Source organism: Puma concolor, chromosome B4, assembly GCF_028749965.1.
Source record: "Puma concolor isolate L17-30 chromosome B4, mPumCon1.1.hap2, whole genome shotgun sequence".
NCBI classification, from domain to species: Eukaryota; Metazoa; Chordata; class Mammalia; order Carnivora; family Felidae; genus Puma; species Puma concolor.
In genome coordinates this window covers 66,374,433-66,390,348 of record NC_141673.1, presented here as the reverse complement: position 1 = coordinate 66,390,348, position 15,916 = coordinate 66,374,433, and the positions used below count along the sequence as shown (strand labels likewise).

At 37.1% G+C, this 15,916-nt stretch overlaps 1 protein-coding gene across 3 annotated transcripts in view; it reads left to right on the top strand.

Moving 5' to 3' along the window:
- Positions 1-15,916, top strand: part of SPATS2 (spermatogenesis associated serine rich 2) — a 148,380-nt gene that overhangs the window by 114,565 nt on the left and 17,899 nt on the right. For all 3 annotated transcript variants that reach the window (XM_086713488.1, XM_086713489.1, XM_086713490.1), the window contains 3 exons: positions 5,128-5,389; positions 7,085-7,264; positions 9,635-9,770. In XM_086713488.1, the coding sequence (XP_086569614.1) occupies positions 5,128-5,389; positions 7,085-7,264; positions 9,635-9,770 (578 nt within the window). The remainder of the gene's footprint in view (positions 1-5,127; positions 5,390-7,084; positions 7,265-9,634; positions 9,771-15,916) is intronic.

Here is a 15,916-nt window from a genome sequence, read left to right as displayed (position 1 = left end):
ACTTTTGCTGTACTCTTTGAGTTTTGGTATGTGATGTTTTCATTTTCATTCATCTCTAAGTATTTTCTAATTCCCCTTGTTATTTCTTCTTTGATCCATTTGTTCTTTAAAAATGTGCTAATTTCCAGGGGCGCCTGGGTGTCTCAGTCAGTGAAGCATCCGACTCTTGGTTTCAGCTCAGGTCATGATCTCATGGTTTGTGAGTTCAAGCCCCTCATCAGGCTCTGTGCTGACACTGTGGAGTCTGCTTGGAATTCTCTTTCCCTTTTCTCTGTCCCTCCTCCATTCACATTCTGTCTCTCCTTCTCTCCTTTCTCTCTCTCTTTCTCTAAAAATAAACATTTTTTAAAGAGACATAAATTTTAAAAATGTGCTAATTTCCATAATATGAATTTTCCAATTTTCCTTTTGTTGATGTCTCACTTTATCCCATTTTGGTCGGAGAAGACACTTTGTATGATACATATCTTTTTAAAATATCTGTTGAAACTTCATTTGTATCCTTATGTATGGTCTATCCTGAAAAATGTACCATGTACATTCAAGAAGAGCATACGTGCTGTGCTGCTCTTGTTGGGTAGAGTGTTCTGTTTATGTCTGTTAGATCTAGTTGGTCTGTCATGTTGTTGGTTTTTTTTTTAATTTTTTTTTTTAACATTTATTTATTTTTGAGACAGAGAGAGAGAGCATGAACAGGGGAGGGTCAGAGGAAGAGGGAGACATAGAATCTGAAACAGGCTCCAGGCTCTGAGCTGTCAGCACAGAGCCCGACGTGGGGCTCGAACCCACAGACCGCGAGATCGTGACCTGAGCCGATGTCGGACGCTTAACCGACTGAAGCCACCCAGGCACCCCTGTCACGTTGTTTAAATCCTCTGTTTCTTTACTTATCTTCTGTCTGGTTGTTCTGTCCATTGTTGTGAGTAGGATATTGAAGTTTCCAAGTATTATTGTACAACCGTTTTTCCCTTTAATTCTGCTGGGTTTTGCTTCACGTATTTTGATAGTCTGTCATTAGGTGTACACATGTTCATAATTGTTATATCTTCTTGTTGTATTAAGCCTTTTATTAATACATAATATGTTTCTTTGTCTCTTATAACCTTTTTTAATTTAAAGTCTATAGGCTTTATTTAAAGTCTAAAGGCTATATTAATAGCCCCAGCTCTCTTTTGGTTACTATTTGCATGGAATACGTTTTTCCATCCTTCCACTTTCAGTCTATTTGTGTCTTTGAATCTAAAGTGAGTCTCTTGTAAACAGCATATAGTTGGATCATGTGTATTTATCCATTTTGTCAATCTCTGTCTTTTGATTGTAGAGTTTTATCAGTTTACCTTTAAAGTAATTACTGATAAGGAAGGACTTCTGTCATTGTGCTATTTGTTTTCCATTTGTTTTTAACTTTTTTTCTATCCCTCATTTTTTGCATTACTGTCTTCTTTTGAGTTTAATCTGTTATTTATACTGAAATGTTTGAGTTCTTTTCTCATTTCCTTTTGTGTATATTTTATAGCTATTTTCATTGTGGTTACTATGGAGATTACATTTAATATCCTAAAGTTTTAACACTAATTTGAAATTATACCAGTTTATATTCAATAACATACAAAAACTCTGTTCCTTTACAGCTCCATCCCCACTTCTTTTGGTTGTTGATGTCACAGAATTATATCTTAATACATTGTGTTCCCCAAAGCATAAACTAATAATTCTTTTATTTTTATTTACTTATATTTTTTTTATTATTTTTATTTTCTTAATGTTTATTTTTGAGAGACAGAGAGAGTAATAGTGTGGGAGGGGCAGAAAGAGAGGGAGACAGAGGATCCAAAGTGGGCTCTGCACTGACTGCTGTGAGCCGGATGCAGGGTTTGAACTCATGAACCTCAAAATCATGACCTGAGTTGAAGTCTGATGCTTAACCAACTGAGTCTCCCAGGTGCCCCAAACTAATAATTCTTTTAAATGCATTAGTCTCATGGGGCGCCTGGGTGGCTCAGTCGGTTGAGCGTCTGACTTTGGCTCAGGTCATGATCTCACAGTTCCTGGGTTCGAGCCACGCCTTGGGCTCTGTACTGACAGCTCGGAGCCTAGAGCCTGCTTCGGATTCTGTGTCTCCCTCTCTCTCTGGCCCTTCCCCTCTCGAGTTCTGTCTCTCTCTCTCTCTCTCAAAAATAAAACATTAAAAAAATTTTAAATGCATTAGTCTCTTAAATTATGTACAAATAAGATCTGGAGTTACAAACCAAAGTAGATTTTAGATTAATAGTTTTTTTTTAACCTATTAGTCTCTTAAATTATGCAGAAAACCAAATATATAGTTACAAACCATTATAATAATGCTGGCCTTTATAATTGCTCATGTACTTACCTTTACTGAGATTTTTATTTTTTCATATGGCTTAAAATTACTGACTAGTGTCCTTTCATTTTATGTTGCAGGACTCCTTTGAACATTTCTTACAGGGCAGATCTGGTGGTCATGAACTTCCTCAGCTTTTATTTATCTAGGAATATCTTAATTTCTCCTTTACTTAAAAAAATTTTTTTTTTAATTTTTTGAGAGGAAGTGAAAGTACATGAGCAGGGAGGATTAAAGGGAGAGGGACAGAGAATCTCAAGCAGGCTCCATGACCAGCACGAAGTCTGACATGCGGGGCTCAGTCTCATAGACTGTGAGATCATGACCAGAGCCAAAATCAAGAGTGAGACACTTAACCAACTGAGGCACCCAGGCACCCCTCTCCTTCACTTTTGAAGGATAGTCTTGCCAGTTATAGGATTCTTGGTTGACCATACTTTTCTATTTCAGCGCTTTGAGTATATCCACGTACTGCCTTCTGACCTTCATGTTTCTGATGAGAAATCTGATGAAATCTGATGATTTTATTGAAGATTCCTTGTATGTGATGAGTGACTTCTCTCTTGCTGCTTTCGAGATTCTGTCTTTTGAAAGTTTGATTATAATGTGTCTCAGTGTGAGTCTCCTTGAGTTCATCTTACTTAGAGTTAATTAGGCTTCTTGGGTGTTTATATTCATGTTTTTCATTAAATTTGGGAAGTTTTCAGCCAGTATTTCTTTTTCAGATATCATCAGATATTATTTCTGTCCCTTTATCTTCTTTTCAGACTTTCATGATGTGTATATTGGTCTACTTTTTGGTGTCCCACAGGTCCCTTAGATTCTGTTCACTTTTCTTCAATTTTTTTTTTCTTTCCTCTTCCTCAGACTTTACAATTTGCATTCTCCAATCTTCAAGTTCACAGATTTTTTTTCTTCTGCTGCTGAAATCTGCCTTTGAATCTTTCTAGTGAATTTTAAAATTTCAGTTATTCTATTTTTTAACTCCAGTATTTCCTAATTAATTTCTTATTTTTTAATTTTTTTTATAAGTGAAATCACTTGTTTGTTTTTGTTTTGAACACTTATTTATTTTTGAGAGAAACAGAGACAGTGTGAGCAGGGGAAGGGCAGAAAGAGAGGGAGACACAGAATCTGAAGCAGGCTCCAGGCTCCAAGCTGTCAGCACAGAGCCCGATGTGGAGCTTGAACTCATGAACCACGAGATCATGACCTGAGCTGAAGTCGGATGCTCAACCTATGGAGCCACCCAGGTGCCCCTTATGGATTTTTTTAATGTATTTTTTGAGAGAGAGTGCAAACAGGGCGGTGGGGGGAGGGGCATTCAGAGAGAGAGGGTAACACAGAATCTAAAGCAGGCTGCAGGCTCTCAGCTCTAACTCACAAACCCTGAGGTTATAACCTGAGCCGAAGTCGGACACTTATCCAACTGAGCCACCTAGGCACCCCTCTTAACTAATTTCTTTTAGGTTTTCTATCTCTTTATTGACATTTACATTTTGTTCATACTTTGTTTTCTTGGCTTTGTCCAGATCTTCTTTTAATTTTTTGAGTATCTTTAAGACAGTTGTTTTGTTTTTTTTTAATTCCAGTTAACATACAGCATAATATTAGTTTCAGATGTACAATATAGTGATTCAACACTTCCGTATATCATCCAGTGCACTCTTTAATCTTCATCACCTACTTAACCCATCCCCCTATCCACCTCCCTTCTGGTTACCAAAGGCAGTTACTGTTGATTTTTTCCCTTTAAGTAAATCATACTTGTTTTTTGTAGTTGTGATTTTATGTTGAAAAACTGGACATTTGAATCTAATAATGTGATAACTTTGGAAATCAGATTCTGCCCCTTCCTCAGGATTTGCTATTTTTTTATTATTGTTTGCTTTCTGGGGGCACTGCTCTTTTTATTTCCCTGGAAGTCACTCAGCCAAAGCTGGCAGGGCTTACAACAATGGGAGAAGGTGCAATAACAATGGATGCCTGAGTCTTTGTCTACACTCCTGTGATCAAAAAAAGCAGCAGGGACCAGAGTGCAGATCCCCAAAATTTGGAGGACAGGGTCCTTTTTGTCTGCCCTGGCTCCCACAATGTGTGCGAGCTGCTCCAAGAACAGGTGCACAGCTGCCTGCACCCTAAGGTAACTGCTTCTATGAGAGGAGCTGATACTGACTGAGATTAACCACGATTTACTGTCCAGGTCTTCACCTGCAAATTTTAAGTCTTCAGTAGACTCCAGAGTTCCAAAATAGTTACATTACACAGATTCTGCCAGTGTAATTATTGTCTAGTGAGACAGATTACTAGTGCTTCCTCCTCTGTCATTGTCCCAGAATCCTCTGCAGTGCAGTTTTAATTTATGTCTCTTATTAGACTGAGGTTGCACTTCATTCCATGTGTTTGTATCCTACACCATTTTTTTCTATTGGGCTGTTGTTTTGTTTGTTTTTTGTTAGAGCTCTGTATAAATTTAACTTTTTGTATATAAGTTGGACGTATTTCACATTTTGTAATTTATCTTTTGATTTGGTGGGTTTTTCCATGCATACATTTTTTATATTTATGTGTTTGAGTTTATCCAAAGTATTTTACATACTTATTTTAGCCAGTAGTTCAAAATATACAAGACTGTGTTCAATTTTGGGGAGGGCATACGAGAAATTAATAACATTGATTACCTTTGGGTAGCTAGAGTTACTTCTGTGGGTTGTGGGGTCTTCTTTTTCTTTTCTTTTTTTCAAATCTTGAATAACCATTAGAACAAAAAGAAGAAAAGCAAACCAAAGCCTACAGCAGAAGCAAGTAACAGTATCCCAGATTCCAGTAAATCGGTTTCCATTCAAGAGGAACAGACTGTGCCTTCTTCAGAGAAAGGTGGTATTAATGGTTACCATGTCAACGGTGCCATCAATGATACTGAGTCTGTGGACTCACTCAGTGAAGGTATGGAGACACTTTCAATAGATGCCAGAGAATTGGAAGATCCTGAGTCTACTACACCAGATGTGCTGGATAGAACAGGTGAGTTTATTAACAGGTCTTTGAAAAGTTGTTTTCTGTTGAAAAATATAGGGACTTCCTGGTTGAAAAAGCAATCAATAAATTGAATTTAGTTAGTCTTTTATTTTTTACTTTTTGTTGCCTTTTATATGAAAGAGTCAAATTTTGTACAGTTGATTCTTGAACAACGCAGTGTGGACTATGCAGGTCCACTTATTTGTGGATTTTTTTCCCCGAAAAAATATAATACAGTACTGCAAATATATTTTCTCTTCCTAATGATTTTTTTTCCCCAATGGTTTTCTTAATAACATTTTCTTTTCTCTAGCTTACTTTATTGTAAGAATATTGGATATAATACATATAAAATACAAAACATGTTTATTGACTGTATGTTATTGGTAAAGCTTCTGATCAACAGTAGGCTTAAGTTTTGGAAGAGTCAAAGTTATATACAGATTTTCAACTGCAAGGGAGGGGGTCAGTGCCCTTAACCCCCACATTGTTCAAGGGTCAACTGTAGTTACCAAAGGCCTAGAAAATATAGTTGTTATTCCATTGTCTTATATTTTAATTTTAGTTTAAGTCAGTCTTGTGGAAATCTTTTAACATAATAATCCCTCAGTAGTTAGAGATTATAGAAGGTGACCTTAAGACTTTTTAAATTGCTTATTATTAAGGACAATGATGATGATGAATTGATGTTGATGTTACTATTTTAGGGTCCAACACAGTGAGGAATATATAATAGTAACTGTAATCCCATGGCTTTCATGAGAAGTAGACTGTTGGTTTTTATTGTCCCACATTTGTTTTCTAGTAAAGAATTAAGATTAATGTTGTCAATTCAAATATCTTGCACATTTTTTGTTTTATTAACCATTTTGATGAATGTTGGGAAGATACTGGGAATATATGTCTTTTAAAATTGGCTTTTTAATTACTTGGTTGTTAATCCATTTCCACTTGCTCTGTTGCTGCTAGAGTTATTATGTAATGACAACTTAAAAGTTCTGTACTTCTCAGATGTTCTTTTATTGATTAGCTTGCACACACAAAAAGACTTAGAGAAAAATATAGCACCTACGCTATAACCTCAAATAAACCAAAGATAGTCAGTGGCTTCCTTTTTTTTTTTTTTTTTTTTTTTTCCCTGAGCTAGCTCTTCTTTGATATCCTAACTCTTTGTGCTTTCCCTAAAGCTTTTAAAACTCTTGGGGTACCTGGCTGGCTCCATTGGTGGAGCATGCAACTCCTGATTTGAATATTGTGAGTTCGATCCCCACGTTGGGTGTAGAGATAACTTTTTTAAAAAACTTAATAAATAAATAGATTAATAATAAAACTCTTCCTTCCCTGGAACAGTGTAAAACTCTTTTTTCCTCAATATAACTTACAGAAGCTATAAGAAATTAGTGCTTCCTTGTGCCCAGAGCTACCAAGGTACAGGGAACAAGCTAGCTTATCTTGAGATGGGTTAACACAGACTCATCCTTTTCATTCAGGATGAAGTTTAGGGCTGAGCCAGATGCTCCTGATAGTCTCGTCCATCTGATTCTGCTCTTTGTTCTATTTTGTCAGTTGTTTTTGTTCATAACCTTTCAGAGGCGTAGTTTTACCTGAAACATTTTTACCTTTTTTATTTGTTTATACTTAAGACTGCTTGATTGATTTCCTCCTAACTTTTACTCTAAAATACTGGCCTTTCTTTGACAGGGTCCATGCTGGAGAACGGCATCTCTGATTTTGAGCCTAAGTCTTTGACTATGCAGTCTACTCAGAATTCTCAACAAAATAGGAATGCTGCAAAATCTCTCTCAAGACCTACCACAGCACCTCAGTTTTCAAATCTGGGGATGGAAGATTTTCCACTCTCTTCCACCAACAAAAAGCTAGGTAAATCAGAAGGCTACCTTTGAGAGAAAACAAAAAAAAAAAATGTGCTTTTAGCTAGAGAGGGCAAATTTTCTCCTTGTTCCTCAGATAAGATCTCAGAGGTTAGCAGGTAATACTTTTTCTGTTTTTGAGGCAGCAACTACCCTTCCCTAACTCCCTGTACACAGTTGGAGTCTGATAGTATTTTAGATGCTGTACAGTCTTGTTACAATGACAGGGATCCTTTTAGTGAATGAAAGTCAAACTCTACTGGCCAGAACGACTTTTCTACTAACAGTAACTTGTTTCTTTTATTTGCTTTACTACAACATTTTTGTACTGTTTCCTTCATTTTTATCTCCTGGTTGATTTAATAGTAAAAAGCTCTGCCAACTCTGACATGACATTTTAAAGAAATCTTTTCATTTCTCTTCACAACTTCATGCGCTTACTAATATCTGTCAGACTGTAGCTTTAAACAAGATCGTTTCCTCTTAAGTGTGCAGTATCGACTGGTGGTAGTTATTTGCTTTTTTTTTTTTCACTATACTCATCATTTAAATAATCAGCCAGTAATTAAACAGGTAGAGATGATAGCCCCTCTGAGTGTCATACATCTAAAGCATCGTGGTCCACTCCACTAAATGTACGAAACAGAAATGTAAAAGACACTTGTAACCTGTAGCTCTTTATTGAATTATTTATTCCACATAAGCTAAATTTAATTAGTGAAGCTTTCCTTTTAAATCTAACATGACCCTCAGCTTGGTGCAGAAAGCACATCAAAAATACTCAGTCAAGCAAAAAGAAAAGCACAAGACTTGAAAGCTTTTTAGATTTGGAAAGAAATCAAGTTACAATGAGGAAGAATTTAAATAAAAAATTGGAAATCTATATCTTGGCACATTAAACTTCTTAGATCTATGATTTCACCTATAAATTGTATATATAACTTTGACATTGGTGAATATAGAAAGGTTGGTAGAACTTTTGGAAACTGATTAGAATATGTTGGGTGGTAAATATATTTCATCTTTACCTATAAAGTTGGCTTATCCACATACAATGTTTTGAACTACTACACAGAGAATTTTATTAATTTTGTAATGCCTGCATGGTGAATTATAGTCCAAACCCTGTCATTTAGAGAGTTTTGAAACACTGGTACCTATTCAAATACTTTACTTCATTTTGGATAGTTTCTGAAGTTGCTGTTGTCAAATTCATTAATCTTTTTTTTTTAACAGTTTCTAATCTGCTGTTAATCCTATCCAGTGAAATTGTCATCTCAGACATTGTCTTTTTTCACCTCTAGAGGTTCAGCTGGGTTTTTTAAAGTATCGACCGTGTCTCTCCTTAACATGTTTATGCTTTTCTCTGCCTTCTTGAACTTATGGTATCTGATTGTATCAGCTGTTTTGAGGTCTTTATTTACTTGACTCTACATCTATGACATTTCTGCATCTGTTTCTGTTAGTTGATTTCTCATTATGGATCGTGTTTGTCTGCCTCTTTGTATGCCTAGTAATTTTTTATTGGGTGCCAGACATTGTGAATTTTGCTTTGTCGATTGCTAGATAGTTTTTGTGTTTTATTTAAGTACTGTTATGATTTGTTCTGGGACTATTTAGTAACAGTTTAAGGCTTGTTTTTAAGCTTTGTTAGGTGGAACTAGAGTAGCCCTGAGAGCTAATTTTGCCTCATTACTGAGGGAGTACCCTTCCAAGTGTTCTACCTGGTGCCCTATTCTGGCTGGTGTGAACATGAACTATTTGTGGGCTGGGTGAGGTCTGAGGCTTGTTCTGCGTATTCCTTTCCAGTGGTTCTTTTTCCTGTCTCAGGTAGTTTCCTCACACCGATGCATTCAGAATCCCCTGCAGATCTCTGTACAATTTTCTCATCTTTGTGTAGCTCTTTCCTCTCTAGTATTCTGCCCTTAGAATTCTAACCACCTTGGCCTCCCCAAGTTCTTAGCTCTGTCCTCTCAATTCAGGATTAGGATTTCTCCTTGCACTGCAGCCTGGAAACTCTTTCATGGCAGTAAGTTGAGGCAATTGTAGGCCTCACTTCGTTTGTGTCTTTTCTCAGGGAAAAAGTACTGTCTATCGTCTATTGTCTGAAAACCAGTTTTCATATGTTTTGTCTGTGTGTGTGTTTAGTTGTGTAAGACAGGAGGGTAAATCCAACTCCTAGTACTCCATCTTAGCCAGGATACTTAGTTAAAAACAAAAATCTATGAAAACATCAATTTTTTGGTGAGGAGGGTAGCCATTAAGGAAACATTTTTAGTCCACATGACATCTGTTACTTTACATGCTTAGGTGTTCATATCTAACTTTCAGGTTACTTGTGCTCCTTTTTTTATATTAATCCTTGGGTTTTCTTCCCAAGGTTCCAATATTGAAAAATCTGTGAAAGACCTCCAGCGCTGTACAGTGTCTCTCGCACGGTATCGAGTTGTAGTTAAAGAAGAGATGGATGCTTCCATTAAGAAAATGAAACAAGCTTTTGCTGAATTGCAGAGCTGGTAAGTTAAGTTGCATTTGATCACATGGCACAAAGATGATCATTTATAAACATGGTCTGCCATTCACCAGGTCCTTTAATTTCTGACTCTTAACTGCTCTATGTAGTGGGAAGAAACTTAAAAATCCTGAGGTATGTTTAGCTTTCTGCTTCGTTCAGCTCCTTTTGGTCACATGGCCATTTTGCAAATGGGTGGTACAGAGAGCTCTTTGTGTTCTAGGAATGGGCTTGAGGTTGATATTGTTCAGAAAAGGACAAATAATTATAGAATGGACCATACATCTTTACTTTAGGGTCTGTCTTTTAAACCAGGAACCTGCAACAAATGGCATGATGTTTTTGAACAAAATTATGAGGTAGAAAAGACCTGTCTTTGCTTTCCCACCTCCTGTCATCCTTCCTAATGCACTCTGCCCTAAACGTATCTTTGGTGCCTTATTATTAATCGATTTGTTTTAATTTTGTGTTTTTCAAACTGTGTTCTAAAAAAAATACTCTTAACTAGGGGCACCTGGATGGCTCAGTCTGTTAAGTGGCCAAATCTTGATTTCAGCTCAGGTTATGATCTCACAGTTTTGTGGGATTGAGCCCTGCATCAGGCTCTGGAGTGACAGTGCACAGTCTGCTTGGGATTCTCTCTCTCTCTCTCTCTCTCTCTCTCTCTCTCTCTCTCTGTCCCTTCCCCACTTGCATGCTCACTGTCTCTCTCTCTCAAAACTTTAAAAATAAAAACTTAAAATTTAAAAAATTTAAAAATAAAAATAAAACAATAAAAAATACTCACATCTTAAAATATATTAATATGTGTTCTGTAGGGGAAATAGGGTTTGGTAGTTAAAGACGTTTGAAAATACTTTTTTAAAAATTTTACCACTGGACTTAAGTGCTTTTTCAATGCTAATGTGCACTGTGAATCTACAAGAGGGAGCTACACTATGCTGTTTCTCAAGCATATTTGACTATAGAATCTTTTGCGGGGAGAAATATATTCTAATGTTTTTTAAAATTACTGAAGCTAGTTTTAATCATTATATATTGAGGTGGTAACTAATACTGAAGCCATAACTCCTTTCTGGGGAGGTATTTGCATTTTTATAAGGGACTTGTTTGCAATGGAAAAGCCCCGAGGACCAAATTCAGTAAAGTGATGGAAAGACCAGCAGCTAGGTTGATGTTTGGAGGTGTAAGACTGTCTACTTTCCTTCCCTGTAAGACTTGCCTAGATCTGAAATATGAGAGGAAGCATTCATGAATAGAGGAAACCTACCCCACTCTTCCTCCCAACCATCCATTTTCTTGCCTGTTTGTGGTCGTATTCAACCACGTCTCTGTTCATCAGCTTAGTATGGTTACTTCATGCCACAAGAAACAAGAGACAAGGGAGTGTAGGCAGCCTCCGTCCTGTGGAATTGAAGAGGGCATGAATTAATGAAGATGTAGAATAAAGCCTCCAAAAAGTTGCTGACACATACTTTTATCATTTGCAAAGTGTAGAATGGTCCACTAAATCATCATAACCAAAAGTACATATATGTTTGTGTATATAGTTTTAAGTTTATTTATTTACTTTGAGAAAGAGAGGGCAGGCACATGCATGGGGTAGGAGGCAGACAGAGAGAGACAGAGAGAGTGAGGAAGAGAGAGAATCCTAAGCAGGCTCTTTGTCCTGAATCCTGAGTTTTCCCTTTCAGGTTTTATAGCTAGAAATTTAATGTCATATCTTCTGTCTTTCTTACATACATGTTTGCTTCAGCCAGAAGACTTAACATTCACATTTCCTCTTCTATATACTTGTTGATGCCACTTTTCTATCCTAATATGTTCTTCTATATCTTTATACTTCTCTAACTCCAAGCAGTCTTCCCAAACTCACCTTAAATTAAGCTCTAACTTACACGAATATTTCTAAGTAACTGGTTTCTACTCTTTATGAACCTTTTGGGAGAAAGTACCATGCCCTTCGCCCTGGATTACTATCATATCAGATATTATTGACTCATTTGGAAAAGAATAAAGAGCTAAGAGTAGATCATCCCAACTTTGCTTTGATAAGCCTCTGGTTTCCATGACTGTTTAGCTTACTGATTACTTAGCCACAGGATCTGATTGTATTCAGAACCAGCCTAAACCAGGAAATGCAGTTCCGGGAGAGAGATTTGTGAGTTCCTGTTGACTTGGAACCCAGCCAAGGAGAGCCTCCTTCGATAAATGACAAATGAAATGGTTTCCTGCCTGGGAACTGTGTATTTAGGATTGATTAGCAGACGTGACAACCGGGTCAATTTAACTTGAGGAAAGAGATTTACCTGCCCTTTCCTGCTGGTGCCCTTCTCTCTGGCTGATTGGGTTTTTATACTACCTTATTTCAATGCCCCTTGTAGTTGCTACTTCAAGACATAATTGGCAGGTAAGCTAACTCCATTTGGCACTGAACCAGAGCTTAGAGTTAATGTCACTCAGGAAGCCATTTTTTGTGTTGGTTATAGTATAAAAGAAAAGAAAAGGGTTTAACAAATTTGCAACAGTAAGATTACATTGATGGGGCACTAGGGGAATTATACAGATAACTGCTTGCATTTTGGGGCCAAATGAAAGCAGACACATACCTGTGGGAAGGTAAAATCAGAGGCTTTTCCAGTATGTAAAACTCAAAATCTGTTGGTGATCCAGTAATAATCATCTCTAGATCCAAGTTTACTTTTCTTGTCCATTCATAAAATTTGTCTGACTTACATTGTTGGAGCAATTAGTTGACTTAAGTTTAAAGTTATTAAAGAGCAGGATATGGAATGGAACATGAAGCTAAAGTAGATAAATCATTTTGGACAGTTGTCATATAATATGTTGGTGAAAATGCCAACAGGAAATACACTCAACTTGCCTTTGTAAAGCAGCTCAACTCCTTGTTAAAGGAGAAAATGGAGAGGCATCTCTTAAACACACTCAACTCTTTGTTAAAGGAGAAAATGGAGGGGTGTCTGGGTGGCTCAGTTGGTTAAGCATTTGACTTTGGCTCAGGTCATGATCTCATGGCTTGTGGGTTTGAGACCTGCATCAGGTTCTGTGCTGACAGCTCAGAGCCTGGAACCTGCTTCGGATTTTGTCTCCCTCTCTCTCTCTCTCTCTCTCTCTCTCCTCCTCCCCTGTCTCCCCTGTTCACGCTCTCTCTCTCTCTCTCTCTCTCTCAAAAATAAACGTTTTAAAATAATTTTTTAAGGATAAAATGGATAAGAAATTTGAAATTCTAAACATAAAGTCAATGTAAGTCTTTGCTTATGACTGAAATTTTTCATAGCTGATTCCTCATTCACCTTAGAAAAGTTACTTCTTGGCACAAAAGCAGACACTGAGATCAATGGAACAGAATAGAGAACCCAGAAATGGACCCACAAACGTATGGCCAGCTTATCTTTGACAAAGCAGGAAAGAATATTCAGTGGAAGACAGTCTCTTCAAGTGGTGCTGAGAAGACTGGATAGCGACATGCAGAAAAATGAACCTGGACCACTTTCTTACACGTACACAAAAATAAACTCAAAATGGATGAAAGACCTAAATGTAAGACAGGAAGCCATCAAAATCCTCAAGGAGAAAGCAGACAAAAACCTCTTTGAACTTGGCACAGGCAACTTTTTACTCAATACGTCTCTGGAGGCAAGGGAAACAAAAGCAAAAATGAACTATTGGGACCTCTTCAAAATAAAAAGCTTCTGCACAGTGAAGGAAACAATCAACAAAATTAAAAAGGCAACCGATGGAATGGGAGTAGATATTTGCAAATGATATATCAGATAAACGGTTAGTATCCAAAATCTATAAAGAACTTATCAAACTCAACACCCAAAAAACAATCCAGTGAAGAAATGGGCAAAAGACATGAATAGACACTTCTCCAAAGAAGACATCCAGATGGCCAACCAACACACGAACAAATGCTCAACATTACTCATCATCAGGGAAATACAAATCAAAACCACAATGAGATACCACCTCACACCTGTCAGAATGGCTAACATTAACAACTCAGGCAACAACAGATGTTGGTGAGGATGCAGAGAAAGAGGATCTCTTTTGCACAGCCGGTGGGAATGCAAACTGGTGCAGCCACTCTGGAAAACAGTATGGAGGTTCCTTGAAAAATTAAAAATAGAACTACCCTATGACCCAGCAATTGCACTACTAGGTATTTATCCAAAGGATACAGGTATACTATTTCAGAGGGACACATGCACCCCAGTGTTTATAGCAGCACTATCAACATTAGCCAAAGTATTAAAAGAGCCCAAATGTCCATTGGTGGATGAATGGATAAAGAAGATGTAGTATATACATATATACCTTCTTTTTAATTACTCAGCAATCAAAAAGAATGAAGTCTTGCCATTTGCAACTACATGGATGGAACTGGAGGGTATTATGCTAAGTGAAATTGGTCAGAGAAAGACAAATGTCATATGACTTCACTCATATGAGGAGTTTAAGATAGGAAACAGATGAACATAAGGGAAGGGAAGCAAAACTAATATAAAAACAGGAAGGGGGACAAAACATAAGAGACTCTTAAATATGGAGAACAGAGGGTTGCTGGAGGGGTTGTGGGAGGAGGGGATGGGCTAGATGGGTAAGGGGCATTAAGGAATCTGCTCCTGAAATCGTTGCATTATATACCAACTAACTTGGATGTAAATTAAAAAAATAAATTAAACAGCAAAAAAAGTTACTTCCTTTTAGTTGAGCTTCTCTTTTAGAGAAGATGTTAAGCTACAGGTAGTCTAACCGAAGGCTTTTAGATCCTTAAAGTCCATATAAACTTTATATGGTGAAAACTTACATATCATTTTAAGAACCAAAGCACTTTCAAAAATGTCTATTTTAGAAATAAAGGAATGGGCTAATATAATAATGTGTTATCAAAAATCTCCATAGCACTCTATACCTTTAAATTATTCTTCAGTTGTTGCATATTTAGTACATTGATACCTTATTTCTACTAGTAGTTGGCCTTCTTGGTTTTTGATATCCTTTAATTTAAATTTTTCACTCTTTTTTTTTTTTTTTTTGAGAGAGAGAGAGAGAGAGTGTGTATGCATACAAGCGGGGGAGAGGGAGAGAGAGAATCTTTAGCAGGCTCCATGCCCAACAAGGAGCCTGATACAGGGCTTGACCTCATGACTGAGATCATGACTTGAGCCAAAACCAAGAATCAGACACTTGACCGACTGAGCCAACCAGGCGCTCCTAAAATTTTAACTCTTTAACCATCTGTGAAAATATCTAGTAACATGATAATTATCAAACAGTTTACCAAACATTCAGTCATATTATCTGACTTATTTATCTGGATTTCTATCCTGCTAAGTAGGAATTTTAAATTCAACTTTACCGTTTAAAAGGGATTTGAGTCTTAAGCGATTTGCCTAACATAACATCATAAATTGCAGACTCAATATTTGAATCTCTGTATTCTGATTCCCGGTAACCTATGATTTTCATCCCATCTCTCACTGATGGCTCACTTCTTACTAAAGCTTAGGAAGAATGCTAGAGACTTGGTACTTGTCATATATATTATTTCCTTCTCAGCTTAAAGGCTATATAACAGAGGAAATTTAGGGACTAAGAAATTTTGTCATTATGGAACAGAGTTAGATTGAGCAGGACCAAAATTTTGAGTGAGCCTATGAAAGCCTTTATAAGGATCCTTTTAAAATAAAACTTTAAGGGGCGCCTGGGTGGCGCAGTCGGTTGAGCGTCCGACTTCAGCCAGGTCACGATCTCGCGGTCCGTGAGTTCGAGCCCCGCGTCAGGCTCTGGGCTGATGGCTCAGAGCCTGGAGCCTGTTTCCGATTCTGTGTCTCCCTCTCTCTCTGCCCCTCCCCCGTTCATGCTCTGTCTCTCTCTGTCCGAAAAATAAATAAATGTTGAAAAAAAAAATTTAAAAAAAAATAAAAATAAAAATAAAATAAAATAAAATAAAACTTTAAGAAGGAATATTCCATCCAAATATTGCTTTGTAATTCAGAAGCCTTAAATCACACCTTAGAATGATTTGTGATTCACCTATCCTTCAAGTCAGATCCTAGTTGTGGAGAAAGTATGAAGATTAAGGGAAAGGTAACTAGGGAGTGGGGTCAATTAGAAAAGATT